We start from the raw sequence: 21,638 nt of genomic DNA, 5'->3' as shown, positions 1-21,638 counted from the left end.
TTAACTTTTGAAGGCTGAACTCCGAAAATAATTGCCAGAAAGTTCACATTTTTCGAACCCTGACTGTTTATCCAACCTTCCAACACAACTTTAAAAAAAAAGAAATTAAAAATAAATCTGCATGGATGAGTTTTAATTGGTATTTGCTACAGCCGGGATTTTTGCGAAATTCATTGATTAATATGTTTTTATAAAAACTCATAAAAACTCGTGTCAGATACGATTAAATACATTAGTGTGATCTAAGTGTAAAGAATAAACTGCAACTTTAATATCATTATTGTTAGTGTTGTTGTTGTTAAGGGAAATCACGTGGATTTATGTAAATACAGTTATAGCAAGGGAGGATTACTTACTGAACAAAGGCTTCAGACCTCCAAGGCTTTCACAATCAAAGGTTTACTATGGATTGAGTTAAATACACCTTTTTAATAGCATTAATCACATCTTACAGAGCCTGTGTGGAAGACAAACCTATTTCAGTATATTCAACAATCATAAACATTCATAATTTTCATTATACCGATAAAGTTTTCATTTATGAAAGACTTACAGTCATCAGGGTTTTACAGTGTTTTCAGTCACAGTGTTTTCTGCTTTGAAACACTTTAGCTCCCTCCAAAGAGTTTTTAGCCACTTAAAGTAAATTGCACAATAATGATAATAATAACATATTTTTCATCTGGAATTTTATTTACTCAAGAATATCAGACATTTTTTTCTCATAATACATAGATTTCTGACAGATAGGATAAAATGGGTCTCTGACACAGTACTAAGCAAACAGGAGATCTAATAGTTAATAATTAAATAAATAATTAGTTTTGTGCTTAATTTCCAAAAATGTCTACAAATAAAATCTGAAAAGGATGAAATCTTATTGTAGTTCACAGTTAAAAACAAGCGAGACCTTTCAATGTCACATTTCCACCTCCCCAAAAAATGTTTTCAAACATTTTTTTGTCATGTTTACAATAAACGTTTTCAAAAACATGACAGCAAGTATCAATTAGTTGTGTTCAATTAAAACTTTAATTAGTCCCCTTTCTTGTTCTTTGTGAGTGATCACATCTATTTCCCTTTCATCATCCCCGTCTGCCTCGTTTGGGTTTGACGAGACTTCCTTCAGAGAAGAGAGGCTCCCACTGCGCAGGATGCCTTTACCCCACTGCAGAAGGCTGTTGAGCCCATCACTCACAGAGCCCTGAAGGTGCAAATGCTGTTTGTTCATAGGAGTGCCTCCAGGCTGGTGAATCTCTAGATCTTCAGCACTCATCCTGAAAACATGGAAGATACTTTAAACCCAAAGATGGCAGTGGTTGTGATTTATTTAGGAATGTAAAATCAAGCTATTACAACAAACTGTCCAGAATGGAAGTGTTAAATAAATTTTAAGTATAAAAATATACTTACATTTTCAAAATTGTAACTGAAAATTATGATATATTCCCATTATCATTATGTAATATTATCATTATTATTATATTATATTATCATTATCATATGGATTAAAATTTTTATAAAAAATGAAAAAGATTTTTGACAAGCTACAAAAAAAAAAAGAAAAATCAAGATAATCATAGAAGGATTGATATATAATTCCAGTTCTACTTATAAATAGAGTTCACAAATATTTACATTTTGAATAAAATACACACACACATATATAACATAACATAACAAGATGAAAGAGGTGGCTTGGGTGAGGGAAGTCTGGGCCTCTCTGCTCAGGCCGCTGCCCCCGCTACCCGAACCCCATAAGGTTCGGGTAGGGTGGATGGATGGATGAATGGATGGATATACTCATATATCTTAAATTCCATCCCTCTCACTTTACCTCATGTCATAAGTGGAGCCTTTGAATGCTGGTCTGAGGCTCTCCGCTGCTGTCGACAGAGTGTAAGGGATGGAGAAGTGTCTCTGCATCCAGTGTTTGTCCTTCACCATTGGAGCCAGATTCTGGTACATGTCGTCCACAGCCAGCATTGACACCTGCGGGAGAAAGAAAGAGATTTAACATCTCATTCTAGGTTTCTAGTAGTCATAATTAGGGGGAATGTCTGAAGGGGAAAACCTGAAAGTTTCTGTCAATCAACTGGTTCGTTTCAAAGTCATCATCATCTTCGCCAAATGGATTGATGATCAGCTCTCCCACCTACAAAACAGAAACAGAAACTGGACAAGCAAACAGTGGGGAAAAAAACTGCATGCGTCAGTGCTTCAGCATGCCTTTCTCCATGCAGCTGTGATATTCAGTAAACATCTCAGTCTACTGTTCCCAACTGATGGGTCAGGGGCCTCCAATTGGTCACCAGATAACTTAGAGGGTTTATGAGTTGAACAAAGAAAGTTCGCATACATAAGCTTGGCGTAGTTGTATTAGTTATTCAAGTAAAACCAAAAGACAATCTTGATAGGAAATCTCTTTTTAGAACAGCAGCAACAAAGACCTCAGCATCACATCATTGTTATTTTTTTTACTTTTCAACTGCTGTGAACAACCAATTTATGCTCATAAGGTGTATTTTATGAGCTTATTGGATGTCTTTTTTTTAAAAGTAAAATCATACAAAACCACAATGTTAAAACTGTCACAAAAAATAAAAAGTACATATTTCCCTCTGAAATATGATAAGACTATATTATAGAGCCTGGAATGGAAGTGTGCACTTATACATGATGGTGCTGTGTTACCTTGAGCCAGCCAGTGTAAAAGAAGAACTGCAGCAGGGTAAAAACAGGGACGTACAAGTCCAGTCTGTGGTCCTTGTAACCTTTCTCGGGATTCAGGAATTGTCGGCCAATCACACAGAAGCCAAAAAATGAGTAAACTGCAATAGTTACTACCTACACAGAAAAAAAAAAAACAATGAGATAGAAAATTAGGGGTTGCTAAGTACAGTTGTGTCTCAGGAGGTAGAATCATCTGGTGATTTATATGAAATTGATGAAATCTGACAAGCACATATGTTGTTGAAAAGAAACAGCAGAAAGGTTTTGTCATGTAAAAAAACACATTTTATGTAATGATCTAGGCAAAAAACCTGAACTGGTCATGAGTTAAAGAAGCATATCCATGTGCACCACTAATATGATTCAGGACAACAGCAACATTACATGCTGATGGTTGGTTTAATCTATAAAAAAATCTAAAAAGAATCCAAGTTTTATTTGATAATTCCTTAATATGTTCTAGATATAAAAATCTTTGAATGTATTTAGTTATGAATCAAGTCTATAGTGATGTACAGCACTTAAATGAATGGCTCATATTTCATTGGCTGATCGTACCTGAGTGTAGACCAGAGGGATGCTTATCCAGTCGTAGTGGAACAGCAGACTGCACTTTGCTCTGTAGTTATTGAGTTCCTGCAGATGTAGTACAGCAGTGGAGTTTACGCACACTTTAGAGCCATAGATTATTTGTAAGTCATAGAAAATGTGTAGGTCTGCTCTTGTTGCATTCTTTAGTAAACTCCTCACATCCATCAGCAGCCTCAGAGCTATGTCGTCCCTCACTCGGCCCTCCTCTCTCGCTCTGGACGCCAGGTTTGAAAACCACGTCAGAGGCATCCAGTACTTGTTGAAGTCAGAGTGCAGTGACTCAAACTTTTTCAGCTCCTCCAAGGTCATAAATCCTGCCCACGTATTAGACACACTTAGTTAACATGATATATGAAACCATTAAATTACTGACAGCAATTAAAGTGACTGCAATAAACTGAACTGCATAACACTGAAATGTTAGTATTAGGATTTTATTCACTTTAAAATACAATGAAGTAAATGTGTTTGAGTTTTGGTCTGTTAGTTAAACTAAACAAGACTGAGAATCATGATGGCTGTTCTTTTTTTTTCCCATTTTTCCCCCCGTTGTAACTGACAAAATACTTGTATCCCAAAAGCCCCACTGCCCAACTCAATCTTAATCACACATTTTTACTAAATGGACAAACTCCTTATCCCTGTGAGGTGTACAGTGGTATATTGTGACCTATAAAAACAATTCTCTTGGCTGAACTCTTCCCTGTTTTAGTGCTAAAAATATATATTTCTGTGTGTTTATAAGTATTTGATGTGTAGAAAAAACTTATTTCAGCATTATTTTGTAACTTATAACTAAGATTTGGTGAAGTAAAAAGATGCCTGTGAGAAGTACAAAAAGAAGAAGTCTTGAGTAATGAGCCCTTTATTTTTTCCTCAGTATTGTCTATATTGGAAGCACTGTCTTTCTTACTGGTACATTCAGCAATTATTATATGTCTGAATATGGTGCAAAAGGTACATTTGAGATTTTTAAAATTAACTCGACTTTTGATTAAGAACTGTTGCTCTCACCAGCCTCCACAATGTGGTCCAAAGTTGGGAACCGCTTGTGAACTCTTGTGCTAATGGAGCGGAGAATAAGGACTGAAGATAAATTGGCATATCTCATGAGGGTTCGTCTCAGCAGACGGCCCTTCTCATCAGTCCCGTGGACGTTCCCAGACACCACCATCATCAGGTTGTCAGGCAGTGGGAAGCTGGTGTACTGACCCCACCACCTATTAAAGGCCAAGGTCACATAGAAACCTAGAATAAAACAAAAAAAAGAGAGAAAGTTCATGCATATGATTTTTTTTTTAGTTCTTTAACTGCTGTATGATTCATTCTTACCAAGCACAAACAAAACAGGGATGTAGTTGGTGTTGGTGAACTGATCACAGTAAAGGGCGATACGCTCAAACAGATCCTGCTGCCTCCGTGTGAGGAGAAACCTGTGGAGCAAATTAAAATTGTCACTGCGAGACAAACAAGCAAAGCTAGGTAAGAGTAAGAGCGGTATGAAAATGTGAATTTACCTGTAAAACAAACTGAAAAACAAATAAACACTACAAAACACCAGTAACTCCTTGTAGAGCAGCCTGTAGATGCTTCCCTTCCACCTGAACAGGAGCCTGGAAAAGCCAGCAAACCTGGCATTGGCCACCTCAAGACTGTAGGAAACTGTCATGTTTAAGCACCAAATCCCTGAAAAGCATTAAAAGGCATTTAAATGTATGTTTAATAATTACATATACATAAAAGACTTTTTAAGACCTGTCCTACCTCCACCTGTGCTGAATCCTGTTGTCCTGAGAAAAAAGTTTCTTCCTCTGGGCCTGAATTTAAAGCTCTCTGTGGCGCTGTCATAAATTAACACCTTAGTTTTATTACTTGGGAACCTGCAGCCTAAGTGAAACACACCTACGGTTACAGACTGCATGAAAACATCTCTTTTTAAGCTCACATAACTGGTTTGAGTGATCAGCAATCAAGTTATTATTCAGTAAAACCTTCCAGTAAAAGTTATAATCTATAAGGTTCTCAGTCAACACAAAAGTGTTAATAATTATTGTGTTAATTCCTCCTGTTAGTGCTGAGCTGACTTAAATATTTTTAAAAAGTTAAATTATTCTTACAGCTGTCATTTATTCTAAAAAAAAAGAAAAAAGATAAAGAATAATTAATGATACACAAAAGCAAAAAACAAAACAAAAGACAAAAAAAATCTAGTGTTGTATCACATTAAGCAAACAGAAACACTAAATTATTACATGTCAGAGGCAGTTGGGCTTAAAAAATATATTTTATTTATATACAAATTATACATATACCTGTATAGGGCAGCAAGGTGTCATGGTGTTTAGCACTGTTAGCTCACAACAAGAAAGTCTGAATCCAGCATCTGTCCGAGGCCTTTCTATGTGGAGTTTGCAAGTCCAAAAACGTGAAGTTAGTGGGTTAGGTTAACTGGTGACTCTAAATGGCCCATAGGTGTGACTTTGAGTGTGAATGGTTGTCTGTCTCTCTGTGTTAGCCCTGTGACAGACGGATGACCTGTCCAGGGTGTACCCCGCCTCTCACCCCGTGCCAGCTCCAGTCCCCCCCTGACCCTGAAGTGGAGACGTGAAAGAGGATAGATGGATGAATAAGCTATATAAATTTAGATTTTTAATGAAACTTGTACGCAAACAATTGGACTGCAGCTTCTTCTAAACTATGTATGATTTATCACACTCAGGAATGCATTTTTTATAAGAGCAGACTATAATAATCGTGTATAATGTTACATAATGACGTCATTACAGCTCATATTGGATTGTAATCTCTGCAGGGGAATAGCTCTTTATATGACTTCTAAATATTTAGAATTGAGGATTTATTTTATGATCAAGACTGCCATCTGTTTTATAAATGTATCCATTTTATGTGCGTATTTGAGAGGATTATATCAGCTGTGTCAGTTTTACTGTTTGATGATGTATTTATTACTGTTATTGACTTGCTTCGTCTAGTTATCCGTTTTGTTTTTTAATCATTTGTTCTCACATAATAAAAAATGTGGCGTTTTAAGCTATATGTAATACTATTCTGACTGCTGTATGTGCCTTTTCTTTTCAAATAAGGTTTACTTACATATGTAAAGTAGAAAGCAATATTTAAGTGAAAATGCACTGCACACTTTTTCTGTCGACATGCCTTTTTCTGATGTAACACAAATAAGTACTTTGGACCTGCTATCTCAGCATCCTGCCACAGAAAATCAAACAGAGCGCACACAGATTGATTGCTCAGCAGAGGCCGCTAGGTGCGTAGACTGTGTTATTTACTGGTGACTGTGATAGCAACAGTCTAAACATCAGAGCTGTCAGAGGTGTCCATCCCTCCAGTCTCCGTCCTTTGTAACTGGTTGCTGTGCTTAGCTCACTTGTTTGTTTTTCACATAGTTACAGCTCCTCACTGTAAATCAGACTCTTCTTTTCCAGCCCTGCTTTGGACACTGGTTCTGTTTGCTCACCTCTGAGTGGACATTTATGAGGCCATGTATCCTCCACTGGAGCCTGGATCAGCAATCACTGTGGACTTCTCCATTCCCAGCCTGAATCCGAGTCTCACAGTGTTTACATTTTTATTTGCACTGATTTTTGTTTTACTAGGAGATTAAAAAAATATATATATATCCACGCTAAAAAAGAACTAATCTCAATTCCTGACACTAGGTGGCATTATTGTAATGTGGAGCATGGCTCTGAGCCTCAGCCCTTAGGCCTGTATTTACTTCATAAACAGAGACACCCAGAGGCTCCTTTATTGACAGAAAACAATCAAAGGAACATCTGACATATTTAACACTTTGTTTGCATTTTATGTCAAAACTCTCTCTTTATTACTGGTTCCAGAAATCTTAAAAGTCTTGCTTTTTACTTTGCTTCCCTCGTGAGTATCAAACTGACACACAATGGTTTGTCTGTGATCTTGATCTATAGATGAAACACACGCCCAGATTAGCATCCATGGATACTCAGACAACTGTTTCAGCCTAGTCATTTCCTGCCTTTGGCTACTGATTGTGGCTAAGATCTCTGAGAATGGCACTTCCATGCCGATCATTTTGGTAACCCAATGCTGTAATTACAACTTCCCACGGTGAGTGAAATTAGAGCTCAAAAGAGGGATTTCAGGTAGCTGGGGTCAGCCTGGGTCATTGCCAGGGCAGAAAGGGGAACAGAAAAAGATTAGGAGTCTGTTTTCAGAGATACTGAACACAAATACTTAAAGACAAGCTTTTATTTCTCTGTCAACAATATTAAAGTGTATACACAATCAACATAGTGCATCTTCCTGTATAAATGTGGTTAAAAAAATCAGTGCTTTTATTACATACAGTATTGCCATTTTACATCTGAATGATTACTAATGATTCAGCGATACTGAAGACGTTACGGAGTGTCAAATATGTAGCTAATGGCACAAAATCTGTCTGCAGCATTTGCAAAGTGTTAACATTACAGAGAATCAGGACACAATTTTGTCTCAGGCAGATATCTGACTCATTGTCAGTTTTACAGCATTTTTACTGAAAAAACAACAACGTTACACTTAGCCTGTCACCACAAAAACAAGCCAACGTAGTTTGTTTTTCTTTCCTTTACAACAGTAGCCTTTCTTAATGAAAGTAGACTGACTAATTATAAAAAACAAACAAACAACAAAAAATCCCAAGCCTTGACTTATATTTGACACTTTTAAGACATCTCAGGCTGTTTATCAACTGTTTTATGAATTGATAGTTTATTAGTTTTCTTTTTTCTTTTTTTTTTTAAATCTTTGTTCAAAGACAATAAAACATATACAATGATTTTGCTGGTCCGGACTTAAGATTAAACTAGCCTACATAGCCTATTAACTAAGATGTCTAACAGGCTTTTTAGGCTAACAAACAGTTTGTCAAACAAAGCTCGTTTATGTTAAAATGAAGGAGGGTTATAAAGTTTGATTACTTTTTTAAATATTCGGATTCCATGTATCCTATTATTTAATTTTGGCAATTTTAATTTCCCAGCAGGACTAAATTTAATCAAATTCAAATATATTTAGTCTAAATGTTACGGCCCTAGCAGGGCCTCCTTCTGAAGGTGCCTGTGTGGGCGTGTCCCACCACCTCTTCTGCCTGAGGTGCCACACTTCCCTTTTGTGCAGCTGACTCTCGTCAGTAATCAAGGAGATTTAAGCCCAGGGAAAGGTGATCTCTGGGCCAGAGTGCCATTAGTGTGGTTACAGCTTGTGAGCTGAGTGTTTGTAGCTAGTGAGCTGTGTTTTTGGTGGTTTTCAGCTAGTGAGCTTCATGTCCGTATTTGCAGTTAGTGAGCTGCTCTTTCTTTTTGGCTTACGTTTTACTTTATTGACAAAAGCCTGAGTTTTGTTTTCTTAAATGGTGATAGCGGCTTGTCCGTCTCTTTTAGTTGAGCTACTTTAATAAAACTCTTTAATTTAACCCTCATGCCTTCTTGTCTCCTTTTTCTGACCCGGACACTTTTTGTTACTTCCCCCTCACCGCCTAGACCCCTCAGGGGAACGTAACACTAAAAAAAAAAAAAAGTGTGCTTATTGAAATGTATTTGACACTAAGCAATAGCACAACACAAATGTCCAGTAATTTAGAATGTAATTTTAGAAACATGTAAACCTTTGGACTTGTAGGTATTTATACAGTCAAAAGTATAGTTAAGGTAGTGAAGTTTGAAAGTTGGCGCTTTTTTATGCCTCTTCCAAAATTTCAAAAGTTAGCATGTTTGCTAACTAGCAAGAAAATTAACCAAATATATGATTCATTTACAACTTTAGAATGTGGGTTTACAGGTTACAATAAAAAAAAAAAGGTTAATAGTACATTCACCGTAGCTTTCTACTGTTTTTAAATGTTAATCCTGAATGTTATCAGTGTGGTTTAGCTAAAGTTATCTTATATATATCAAGCTTTGGCTAAACTTTAAACAAAACAAAACTGGAGAGACCACATCATAAGAGACTACTTCATTCATTCTAAATTAAAAACACACTGTTTCATATATGAGGTAATACGAGGTAAGGTTTACTTATTGCTAACTTTACATGTAGCCTTAGCCTCACTCTTTTTATGCATTTTTTGTATACACCAAATACATTTTTTTTAACATTAGTCATTTCAATTAATATTGAGAAACCATAGGCAATATTTTATTTTTACCAGTTCATGAAGTAAGTTTATTATTAGCTAAAATTCATTTGAATCTCAGTGTTGCTTCAATGTAATTAGCAAAATAGTCAAAACAAATGTTTGTTTGTTTTTTTATATATATATACAAGGACACATAAGAACGACAGTAAGTTAAAAAAAAACTAAAAAAAATGTTTATTAATTGAATCTAAATTATAGAATTTGATTTAAACTTTTAAAATGTGGTGAAATTCAGCAAAACTCTCTGTCACACGGGCTTAGGTGACTTAGGAACTGTACCAAAAACCACCTTGTGATTGCTTTGGCTACTAGCAGGTTGCTAAAGTTTGCATTGAAGACAGACTTCACTGCAAACCCTTGCTATCCAACTACCAGTTGTTAGTGAAGATTGAAGAAGCGTAATGTAAAATAGGAACTGGAGAATGTTCATCTTCACGGAAAAAGTGTGTCAAACGACTGAAACTAACAGGCTTGAACACACAAAACTTCACTTTGAAAGCAAAATGTCTCAGTTTCCAGTTTGCGTTGCACTCTTCACAGTTCTACAACACTTAGTGAGGAGTTGGCGAATGTTTGCAGACAAGTTAGAATGCTCCATGCAAACTACGGGCAATCACAGCAATCTGTTGGCAATCAAAGTAATCACAGAGGTTTTTGGTGCAGCACTATATACCGCTGTCTGATTAATTTTATCCAACAACACCCAGGAAGCACTTGCCAACTATTCAGGAAGAAAATGTTTTTCCTTAGCAACCTCTTGCTAGGTCCCCAACCAGTCTCCAGGGCTGTGTGACTAGAACTTAGACTCCAGGAAATGTTTTGTCTTTAGTGGTGGGGATAAAGACAAGACATTCATGTAACAGAGTACAACCTGACTCTAACAATATGCTAACTTGTATATAATTTTTGCATGTTTGGCCAGATGAAGGTACCGAAACTACTTGGTTAGTTTTAGGAAAAGACTGTGGAGGAAAAGACTGTGGATTGGGTTAAAATACTACATTTATGACTACCACAGGATAAATGAGGCAAATTGTGTCCATATTTACAAACAAGCAAATCACATTTCATGGCTATTTCACAAATTGTGAAATTAAATTTTGTCAGCAGGTTATTCAGTCAGAAATAAAGTCCAGTACATAACTGCTGCCAATGTAAACCTATGACAAAAATATAAAGCTTGACAGGCACTGAAATAATAACCAGAGAATAACATCTAAAATGCACAGAACTGTACATCAGTGGCATGTAGCTGTATGTCCCTTTTACATTAACATAACAACAAGCTGTTTTGTGAATCAACTGTCTTTGCATTTGTCTTTTGACCGAAGAGCACTTGGCAACCTTACAATGTTGATATATAAAGCTTAAACGTAAAATATGTGAAAACTCATCTGGAAAATACAGATCAGTTTTTTTCAATTGCAGGAAGTTCCACACCCTTTGCTGCACCCTCAGTATTTCACTGAACAAAAAAACCAATTAGCCTGCGAAACCAGCAAGTGTGAGAGCGAGACATCCGTCTGTTTTCCACATCTTTGATAAGGATCGAGTGTCCTACACTGTCACAATAACCCTGCTGAGCACTGTTTTCTTTCGTGCAGGTCTCAGCTCCACTTTACCGAACAAGCACTGCTTAGATTTGTATCTTAAACCAGCATTTAGGCCCAACTGCCATGGCCTTTTTCAAACTCTCTGCACATTTCAGTGTGTGACGCAAAGCAAGCGTCGTCATCTTGTCTGTCCTTTTATCCTCCCTTAACAATGAAAGACACATAAAATTAGATTTGTCATCTTAGCTTTACATTCTACATTTAGCTCTAAATTAACTACGAACATAGCGGTGGGATTAGTCATTGTTAAGCACCTATATTTCTGGTTGTGCAGCTTAATCAGGAATTCTCTTGTGTTCGGTACAACAAGTCGAACAGGAATGGCCGGAACAACGACAGTTGTGTGAGGTAAAGAAAAAGTAGACACAAAAGGCTGCTGTACTTAGCAGTTAAAAATATATCCTCGTTCCTTGTCTTTAAAATGACATTAAATGCACACTGCACTCGACTCAGTATTAAACAGAATAAATCTATTTCCGCGTTTTTCCATAAGCGAAAAAAAAAAGAAAAAAGGAAAATCAGGCCTCCCTTTTGAGCCGTCACTGCGTTCCTCGGGTCCCACAGGAAAAGCTCCAGATTAAATCACTTCCTCACACATTGTGATACTGTGGAGGCTGGACCACACTGTCCCTGTAACTAGTTAATGCATTGTTTTGATTTGGCTGTTGTTTTTTTACACACTAATAGGAAATTTGGGGAAATACATTTATTTTTTCTACCCAGTTATAGACTGATAAAGCTCCCTGATCTGTGTGTTACGTATGGAGACAGAGGTAAAGGAGCATTGTTCTTCCTAGAACTGAGGGCTTCTGGACTGAGATCTCAGATGTAGTATATCCACCTGATTATCACTAGATATAATTTAACTTAATGTTATTTTTTTATGCTAGAATATAAGAAGTTTTATGAAGGAGCATAAAAGTGATTTACTTGCATTCCTGATCAGAAAATTTAATTTTGCTGTTTGAATGTTATGTTTGATTCATTTCTGGCCTCTCACTGAAGTCCAGTATACTGTCTCAAATTCAAGTATGAAAAATTTAGTTCAGTGAATTCAGTTATTTCAGTTGTAAACAAGTCTTTGAAAGATTTCTGAAATATTTGTGTTTTCTTAGTTTTTTGACAGGTGGTCTAAGAAATTTGTAAGGTACTCTATGTTGGATGCTTGTAGTAAAAGCCAAAGGTCTAAATTGTGTGTATAAAGCCTGCGAGCCAAAAACCCAGGCTTCATTCTGCTTTTAGCATTTGTTTTTCTCTTTTGTTTCTCCTCTAGGTGCTGTATAAATGTCATATAGAGTGGGTAATCGTAATATGGTCTAAGCACACAGCTATAGCTGCGAGCACAAAAGCCTCACTCCTGCTGTTCAAATCTGCTCCTTCTACAGGGCAGCCAATCAGAAGAAACTTGGCTTAAAGGGAGATAAAAAAAGTCTTGTTTCAGACATAGAAGAGCTGACCAACATAACAGGTCTTCTTTCGATGAAGGGCAAAGAGCTATCTGGCTTTGCCCAGGTTAGACATCAACATACTAGCACCTTAAAAAGGCCCAGTCAAACCAGAATACTGAAAACATTAAATTTGTATACATTTAGTTACCCAAATTTATGCCTCAAAGCAAGCCAACACAGCAGTGCTGGTTTTGAAAGAAACCAAATTAGTGTAAAGTAGATGTTTTTCTGTGGGTTAAGAACAGGCGCATCAGTGTCGGCTGCATTTGACTTACAGGAAGTCCTTCACTGCTAATTTAAACTGCACTGTTATCAATGCTGTGCTTTTCCACCTATGACAAGTCAACATGTCCACTGTAAAAAACAACAACATGTATTTCTGCCTCTGATCACTGACACTAATACATGTATGAATTTATTTCTAAATAAGCTTTGGACTAGCATTAGCATCTTCATGTTAGCGCTTCCCTGTTAGATGTAAAACTGTTATCAAACCTCCAAAACTAATTACAGAAATCTTGGTATTTCCAGGCTTTTAAACTTAAAAACGTAACTTTATTTATTCCAGACACAGAAGCAGAAATAAAAAACTTCTAAAATACTATGGCGTGAGCATGCATCGAAGCCATGACAGATTTGTCATTTATTGAGCTACAGTGTTGTTTCTGCTTAACTTTAGTTTCTGCATTTATCAGATAGGGCAGTACAGACAGAGCAGGCCCTGCTGTATCTTTATGCTATGGGAGGCTAACTTCTAGAAACTTTCTGTGTGTTATGACACAAGTATATGACTATTTTAAGGAAAACTCTTTTCAGATATTTGAGAGAATCAAGTGGATCAGTTGCCAAACCAACTGAGACTAGGTAGTTCTGCTCTGATGAAATAAAAAAGAAGACAGACAAAAACACAAAGAAGGACAGAAACCTGTAGTAACTTTGGCAGGAATATCTTAAGACCTCATCATGCAGGAAGTTGGTTTGAAGGCACCATGTGAATGCCACAAATATTCTAATAAAGATTTTTTAAAGTATTTCCTGTAATGCTGATCTATTCTTTGGTGGAAGATGATGTCGCCACATTCTCGTACTCGCCATGGTCCGAGTCCTCCAGTTCGATACCTGGCACCAGGTTGTAGTACTCGGTTGACTGAGTCATGTAAGCTTTCTCCCTGTCAGCTGAGTCTTTCATCACTTCTGTGACACTCACCGTGTCCAGCTCTGTATTATTGGCCCCATCAGGCTCCTGGGAGCCTTGCCTCTCCTCTGTGGAGCTGGAGCGGCACGAGGTGACTCGCGGAAGAGACTCTACTGAGCCCAGCTTGATCTCCACTTCTTCATAGATGTCCCTGGTGCTGCCCAGGAGGGCGGATGCTGGGCGAAGCAGCAGCTGGTTCTTCAGGATCCCCTCTCCAGCTTTACCCTGCTCAGCCGCTGAAGGCTGCTGTTTGCTGCGATGCTTCTGGCCGTTGGAGCTGGAACTGTGAGGCCTCTTTTTTGAGCTGCTGAAAGTAGGCACTTCTTTTTTCTTCCTCGTCCTCCCACAGCACCAGCAGAGCAGCAAGGTGGACAGGACGAGGAGGGGAAGGACAATGAAGAGCGCTGTGAGGCCGGCTGGCCGACACGCATCGGAAACCTTCACCGACAACACAGTCCTGCCGGCCAGGTGCCAGGGAGAGAAGCAGGTCATGTTCCAAAGCAGATCCTGCAGTTTGATGGTGCGATTAGCCTCCCTTCTTGCCTCCAGGCCTTCCACTAACAAGCAAGAGCAGTCCCAGCGGTTCCCATCCAGCTCCAACTTTTGAAGCCTCGGATTGTCCAATATAGAGCTAGGGAGGAAATTTAGCTGGTTTTCTTGTAGAAACAACTTCTGGAGGTTGTTGGAGTCCTTTAGAAAGTCCCCAGGAAGCTCCTGAAGTAAGTTCCCAGCCAGATCCAGCTCCTTCAGACTGGGCTGTCTCCCCAGAAACCCACTTGGTAACATTTTTAGTCTATTATGACTCAAAAAGACCTTCTGCAATGCAGAGGCCCCAGAAGCCTCTTCGCCACTGATATCGAGAGAGCTGATATTACAGTTGGAGAGATCCAGTGTCACTATGTTTGTTTCATTGGTAAACACAGACCAGTCCACACGGGTGAAAGCAGATCCAGAGTAGTTCAGGCAACACACATCAGCAGGAACCTTGGAGGGAAACTGGGACATAATGGTGGCTCCTGGACAAACACATCCAACAGCAAGTCCTGTCTTCACTAGCAATATGAAAATCAGCCGGAGACTCCACTGGAAAACCATCTCTGAAACAGAAAAGACTGTTAAACCCAGCACAGAAAACATGACTTCATCACTACATATTGGTGCTCTGTCTGTTACTCCACCCTACCTGTTTCCTTGTCTCTAGGAAGGGATCCACTTTATGTTGGCTAACAGAGCTGGAATTATAGTTGTAAACCTAGCAGCTCCTCCTCCAGGTTGCTGTGAGGATCGCAGGAGTTGGCATGGTGACGCGAATCACTGGGGATCAGTTGCTAGCTGTGAGAGAGGAAACAGATGCTTCTATGACTCTCACATGAAAGTAATCTCTTAACTGGCAGATGGGAGTTACACATGCATGAGTGGAGTGAAAAACCGGACTCTAATCTGAGAAGAAGGTTATCTACACAGACTTAGACCCCCTCAAATCTGGATCTATGTCTCACTTTAATGCCAACATGTCAATAAACTTGCTCTTTGAAACAACCTCCAGCATTTTGGTGTTTATGGTTGAAGTTGATTTAACTGTGTGTTTGTGTAAACCTGCTTGTAAGAATTAACTTTGTAAGGTAAATACAGTAGTACTTAATAGTTCAGTTTAAGCCTGAATTTTTGTTTAAATAATTATAATTAATTATAATGCCAGTCAGAAACACCCAAGCTTACTAGCATGCCTTGTAAAAAGTGATATACAACTAAAGTATAAAACTGTAGTTAGAAAATTGCTTGAAAGAAAGTCTTAAAGACTTCACGTGTGATGCAATTTACCAAATGCACAGTGTACAGGATGTACACGCTTTATACATGGAGATAAAAATGATGCTGAGGTTCATTATGGTCACAAAAATGCAGCAGGGTTTCCCACAGATTCTGAGTCTATTTGTGGAAGTTGGGGCCGAGCATGTGTGTGTGTGCACTCGACGGGGGCACATGCACACTTCTTAAGTAAATAAACTGAAAAGACTACTTGGTGACAAATAAATAACAGATTAATAAAAGCAGCAGTTTGTGAGCATGAACTCTGTGGACATGAGCTGCACTTGCTCAAGGCAGCTTTGATTCACAGTAACTGTACCTGTAACTTGTACCATACAGAGTTTATATAAACCATGCAGATAAATATAAATAGCATCCATAGCAGATTTGAGCTATTCCCAGTTTGTGTTCTTTCTGTTAAATTTGGGGCTTGAAAAGCCCACATATTGTTGCTGTGATGGTTTTTCCAGAATCCTCAGTGACTCTTTGGACCACCGGGATAAAAATATGCCCTCCAATGAAGATAAATGAGATTTAGAACCTGTTTACAACATTTCTTGGAGCGAAAAATCTGTCTGTGCAATCAGCGAGCTGAATATTTTTACTTCCAGATGTAGAAGAGTCTGTGGGGATTCTTCAGAACAACAGTAAGTGCTTTTAAATGACCTTCTGGTGCATTTAAACTTTGCTGGTTAATTTAGTTTTGGAAAAACAAATGGTTACCTCAGTGAATATATGCTCTTAATGTCTGTGTAGGGCACTGGACTTAACTTCAACAGCAAAATACAAATGTGCTATTTTTATCCATAAATATAAACTTTGTTTTGTAGCGTCTGGACAGGTTCATTTTGAAAATGTACGGGAATAAACAATTTCACAGCACGTATAGTAAAAAACGAAGATGACTCAGAGGATGGTACCCAAAATGTCTTATTTCACTGTAATTTCACTCCATCGTAATTACTTTAAACTCAGGTTTCATCCCTGCCGTGTGTCTGGCTGGGAGAACGTGACACGACAATATTTTGGAAAACCTGCACTTGGAGACACAAATAAACTAATTGCTGGTCACTTCCTAAAACTCACATGTGTACTGTGACGCCGCCTGAACATGAAAGCGCATGTGGTCGGCATAAACAAGGCCTTTCTTTTCCAAATGACTTACATGTGAAGCGGGCAGGATGACACCAGCCGGGACGGAGACTGTGTTTGTTTCGCCCGCCAAAAAAAGGAATGCGATAAATTATCAAACAAAAAAGCAAGACCCACCGCGGTCTGCCTGTAGACCTCATGTAACCATGGCAACCAACATTTGAAACCAACTTAAGGTAGGGACGGGCTTATCCCAAATAACCTTCACACAACTAAGTCACATGTTAACAACTGGCAACTAGTTACGGTTTCTTCCTGGGTTCAAACCTGAGCAGGGACCTTCTGGGTAGAGTGTGCATGTTCTCCCCGTGACTTTTATCTTAACTTATTGTTGCTCTTTGCTCACAAGCTCAAAATCTATTAGTTGTTCCTTGTACAAGACCAGGGGGTTAGGGCCTTGCAGTCTGTGACTCCAAGGCTCTGGAACAGATTACGACTCCAACTCTGTTTAGCTGACTGAAACTTTTCTGTTTAATCAGGCTTTTTAATTTGTTTTGTTTTCATTTAACATAGTTCTCGTCTTATATTAATTGTGTTTTAATTCTTGTACGTGCTTTGTGACTTTTATGCCTGTGAAATGTGCTACAGATATAAACTTTACTTACTTTGGATCCCTGGTTTCTCCTACCCCGCCTATCTCAGCTCAGGACACTCTCACCAAAGAGATTCCTAATCTCAGCCAAACTCCAGATGCCAGAATTAAACAAGTGATAGAGAATTTATCTGAAACCTTCTAAAACAGGGGTCCCCAATCCCAGTCCACAAGGGCCGGTGTCCCTGCAGGTTTTAGATCTCACCCTGGGTCAACACACCTGAATCACATGATTAGTTCATTACCAGGCCTCTGGAGAACTTCAAGACATGTTGAGAAAGTAATTTATCCATTTAAATCAGCTGTGATGGATCAAGGACACATCTAAAACCTGCAGGGACACCGGCCCGCGTGGACTGGGATTGGGGACCCCTGTTCTAAAAGAAGAACATTTGCTTTTCTTCTAAGCTGTTCTCTGGATTTTGGACCTTTGTTTGGGGAAAACAAGACACAAATCTTCAAGTCTCAGAAAGCTCAATGTATTTTCACTATTTTGATGTCTTATATCAAAACGGGTTATATATTGAACCCACTCTATATAGCGACAGCACTCCCTGATAGCAGTGCGCTCCCAAGCAGCGAAATGCAAATCATTAAAACTGCTCATGAACAGGTTGCTGTGTTTGCCCGTTTGTTCCTCTTTTCATTTTCTCTTTTCAAATATGGATAACCGTGTTCTGACTGGGAATATTCTGTGTGAATGTGTTCTAAATAATTTTGATTGTTTTGTTTACTGGTTCCATTTATCATACTTTTCTAAATGATTAAATACATTCTGGTAGAAATAAAAAGGGGGGCTAAGGCCTTGAACGGGCCTTTGATGTGTCAGTGGGATGTGTCCCAGCTAAAGAGGCTTGCCTTGAATCGTGCAGTCTCAGAGGCTCTACTGCCAACATCCTGGAGTTGGACAACACAATTCCCAGACCAGAACCAACCAGACATGTCTATAATTCCTGGTTTACTCAAGTGTAGCGTTTTTAATAATTTTCTCAGACTCTTCCAGATCGTGAGTGTGCTCCTCTGTAAAACCAGATGTTCTCCTGGACATAAAAGAGGCACAAATGGCTTTTTTTCAACCTTGACTTAAAATATCAGCACAGCAGCGAGGCTCCTGAACAAATGCAGGAAGTGAGCGTCAGTGGAGAGAAATAATCTGCCTTGAGCTGATATCTGCCGCTTGTAGAGATGATCTAACATTTCTAGTATGAGTATGAGGGAGGATGAGATATGGTCGGTATGAAGGAGGCTGTATATGTTAAAGGGAAAGTCTGTATTAAATGGGATCTTATTGCACTTCTGACAGTGAAAACAGCTTCATAGAGAGTATAACAGCTTTAATTGTGTATTTTAATCGTCACTTTAGACTAAAACTAAATTCTTTAATATTAGCATGAAGTGACTTTGAGTAAAACACATCCTTTACAGGGAATAGCTGATTTTTCCCAGCAGAGCCAAGCTGTTAATGTGAACTAGAAGTTTAGAAACGATACAGCACTGCAGGATCTTTTAATGATATCTGCTACATTAAAAAAAAAGTTTGACCAAGATCCAGACCGAATGACACATTTTACAGTTGAAAAACCGTAAATTAACCTTGTTAATGTTCTCTGTAACAATAAAGTACTATCCCTTAATAAACCTGATCCAGTGTGGCTGCACTGTTATATCTTCTTAATAATTTTCCAACAGATACATCTGCACTCGGCTACTGATATACTGGTCTAGCTTTAGCTGTCATATTGGACGTAATGGCTGGTATGGCAACAGAGCAACAGTCACTGGAGACGAGTTTCTGGACACCTGATAAATGTAAAGTCATTTACATCATTCTTGTTTTGGTTTGGTTTGTGCAAACTCCTGAGACAAATATCTGTCCTCTTTAGCAGCTACGTGCTCCAGTGTGTTCACCAGCTGGTTTCTAACTTTGTGTCTGCAGTTTGGTGCGAAGCCAGCAGTCCACAGACAGTTTACATAGCTTTTTAACACTCAGGAGAACAGTGAGAGTGAACCAACGCTGGCCAGAAAACAAAAGATGAGCTGAAAGACACTAAAAGTGAGGGGTGAAAACAGTTATATCAGTCATTTGCTCCTTCTGCCGCGAGCATTCCTGGGATGACAAACAGGCATGTTTCCACTTCAGAGGAATAAAATCTGAATAAAATATGATCACTTCCATCTCCATATTTTTATTTTCTCATATTTATTCAGGACGAATATGGGAACTTGAAGGTCTCCCTGCTGGAAACTAAACATCTAAATCTGTTGCAGAGTACTGAACATGTGACATTCACTTGTGCTGGGATGCTGATTAGTTGATATATGGAGTAAAGCGTCATTAAAGGGGACTTATCATTCTCTATAATTCTTTCTTTTTTTATTATACCGAGGCTCGATACAGCTCCTTGGTTCTGAAACAAATCATTGCCTTTAAGGCAAATTGCTTCTGATTGGCTGCTCTTCACAAACAGAAGGTTTCACAGCAGGCAGTTGGTGCTTCTGACCTCACAGCCAGATCATTGTTTGGGTGGATGACTATATTATTATTATACAGAGCCAAGAGCAGGAAAAACTGTCTTTAAAAACACTGAGCTTTTTGGCTCACAGGCATAATACTTACACTTACTCTGACATCAGTTTTTAACACTCCGCTCATGTTTAATATTAAAATCCAGTCTTCTAATCGTATATGTATGACAGAAACAGACAGAGAGCATGTTAGGTCCAGATTAAAAAGCAGACATTTATTGATAAATCCTCAAAAAATAAGGAAACAAGACAGCAATCACCAATTTAAGATCTACCAGTGGATGTTCATATGTCATCATTTGAACAGAGCCTGTATAGTGCTCTGTTTATTTATAATATGCACCATTTCATTTGCATGTTGCACAGCCCTGTGAGAAATCTTTGTTCTAACTGATGGCTATCAAGACCCAGGAACATCCCTCTGAACACGGAAAAGGAAAATGCGTGAAGGAAATAATTTGCCTGGAGTTGGACACTTTGGTTCAAATGTTCACACCCGAGCAGGAGCCAAGTCTGGACAGCTCTTGTATATGTGCAACTAAGTTCATGCAGTCGCTCGTTAAGATAACTGCATGTCTGAAATGTCAAACTCCCATCTCGCCCTGATAACAGGGGCAGTGAAAAGGTTATAGGGTCCCTGCTGAGCAGCATCTGACTGACATGCCTTGTTTGAGGTGTCAGTCAGTCTATGTCCAGTATTCAGTGCAAACATTAGCTGATGAGCTGATCTTTGGATTCTGACACTACACACAAACATAAGTCACTTGCTGACCTTTGCAGATCTTCTGAGTTACGCCTTTAAGAAGATTTAAATCTGGAGAACAAGGATGAGCTCACTGACCAGCAATGTGAGTTGCTACATCCTCTCTGGGAGCAGAGCTTCCTCTGAAATAACGGTCTCCATTCTCCTTCATTTGAGCAGAAAATATCTGAGCTAAATTAGAGCTGCAGCTGACCACACACTGGGGTGGGGGTGGTGGGGGGGTGATTTGGGGGCTTATTGTGTAAAATTTTAATTCTCCAAACTCAGTACTGTTAAATATTCAAATGTAATTCAATAATTACCAAAATCAAATTAATTAAATATTCTAAACACTTATTTGGTGTATGGTCGACTTTCTGAATGTGATTGGATAGCACTGGGTCACATAGGTCCGTGACCACCTGCAGTGCTTAAATCTGGCCACTGTTCACCATAAAAACACATTAAAAGCATTATTCTACGACTCGGACCAAAACAAAGTGGCTATAATTGAAAAAACAAACAAACAAACAAACACGGGAACACCTCCTAAAAGTTAAGTGAAGGTGCGTTTTGACGCACAAACACGCAGTCCATATTTAAAACACATCACCTTACCTGCGATGTCAGCTACAGGCGTGTTGCGCTGAAACCCTGATGGACGACTCGAACATCACGCACAGCCACGGCAGCAGCTCCTCTCTCCTCTCTGCATCCCATCAAGTGGTCCGTCTGAAGGGCTTCCCCTCTTCCAGCGAATCCGGGGGCGCGTCTTCCTCCGAGAGGAGTGTGGAAACACAGCCTCCTGGTTGTGTGAGGGAGTGTATCTTTGTGTGGGTGTTAATAAAGTTAATCCTTACACAATGTGATCCTTTATTTGGTTGAAGACGACAGATTGAACCCTCGCTGAGCACCGGGCAAAGTTTAACTGAAGCCACTGAAGGTGTGTGATGTAGCAGGGCGCCACCTCTTGGTTGAAGTCGTTTTCAACATTTCACCGACTCAGGATCGGATGAATCCAGTGTTGGCGTATTTTAAATA

General features: G+C 38.8%; 2 protein-coding genes across 2 annotated transcripts; both read right to left on the bottom strand.

Annotated features, from left to right (window-relative positions):
- Positions 1-907: 907 nt before the first annotated feature.
- Positions 908-5,103, bottom strand: best4 (bestrophin 4). Its single transcript, XM_082514979.1, has 10 exons — positions 5,089-5,103; positions 4,842-5,010; positions 4,657-4,757; positions 4,339-4,572; positions 3,484-3,638; positions 3,292-3,369; positions 2,695-2,847; positions 2,075-2,155; positions 1,838-1,992; positions 908-1,277 (listed from the first exon to the last, which is right to left on the bottom strand). Exons 2-10 carry the CDS (start codon positions 4,991-4,993, stop codon positions 1,010-1,012), a joined length of 1,377 nt encoding a protein of 458 aa, XP_082371105.1. The 5' UTR covers positions 4,994-5,010; positions 5,089-5,103; the 3' UTR covers positions 908-1,009.
- Positions 5,104-9,676: 4,573 nt separating this feature from the next.
- Positions 9,677-21,525, bottom strand: LOC309693574 (uncharacterized protein). Its single transcript, XM_082512927.1, has 3 exons — positions 21,216-21,525; positions 14,960-15,108; positions 9,677-14,873 (listed from the first exon to the last, which is right to left on the bottom strand). The coding sequence occupies exon 3, from the start codon at positions 14,869-14,871 to the stop codon at positions 13,630-13,632; it is 1,242 nt and encodes a 413-aa protein (XP_082369053.1). The 5' UTR covers positions 14,872-14,873; positions 14,960-15,108; positions 21,216-21,525; the 3' UTR covers positions 9,677-13,629.
- Between the last annotated feature and the right edge of the window lie 113 nt (positions 21,526-21,638).

This window comes from Aulonocara stuartgranti, assembly GCF_965226115.1.
Source record: "Aulonocara stuartgranti genome assembly, chromosome: 18".
In the NCBI taxonomy this organism is placed as follows: Eukaryota; Metazoa; Chordata; class Actinopteri; order Cichliformes; family Cichlidae; genus Aulonocara; species Aulonocara stuartgranti.
Note: the sequence above shows the minus strand (reverse complement) of the source record. Positions and strands in the feature narration are given on the sequence as shown.

What these genes read in the sequence shown, in the direction of transcription:
- best4 (XM_082514979.1), bottom strand. Translation starts at nt 4,993, where the DNA reads ATGACAGTTTCCTACAGTCTTGAGGTGGCCAATGCCAGGTTTGCTGGC. An exon ending in TTTACACTGGCTGGCTCAAG is followed by an intron (nt 2,156 to 2,694) that starts GTAACACAGCAC and finishes TCTGTTTTGTAG; the next exon opens with GTGGGAGAGCTGATCATCAA. An exon ending in GGCTCCACTTATGACATGAG is followed by an intron (nt 1,278 to 1,837) that starts GTAAAGTGAGAG and finishes CCATGTTTTCAG; the next exon opens with GATGAGTGCTGAAGATCTAG.
- LOC309693574 (XM_082512927.1), bottom strand. Translation starts at nt 14,871, where the DNA reads ATGGTTTTCCAGTGGAGTCTCCGGCTGATTTTCATATTGCTAGTGAAG.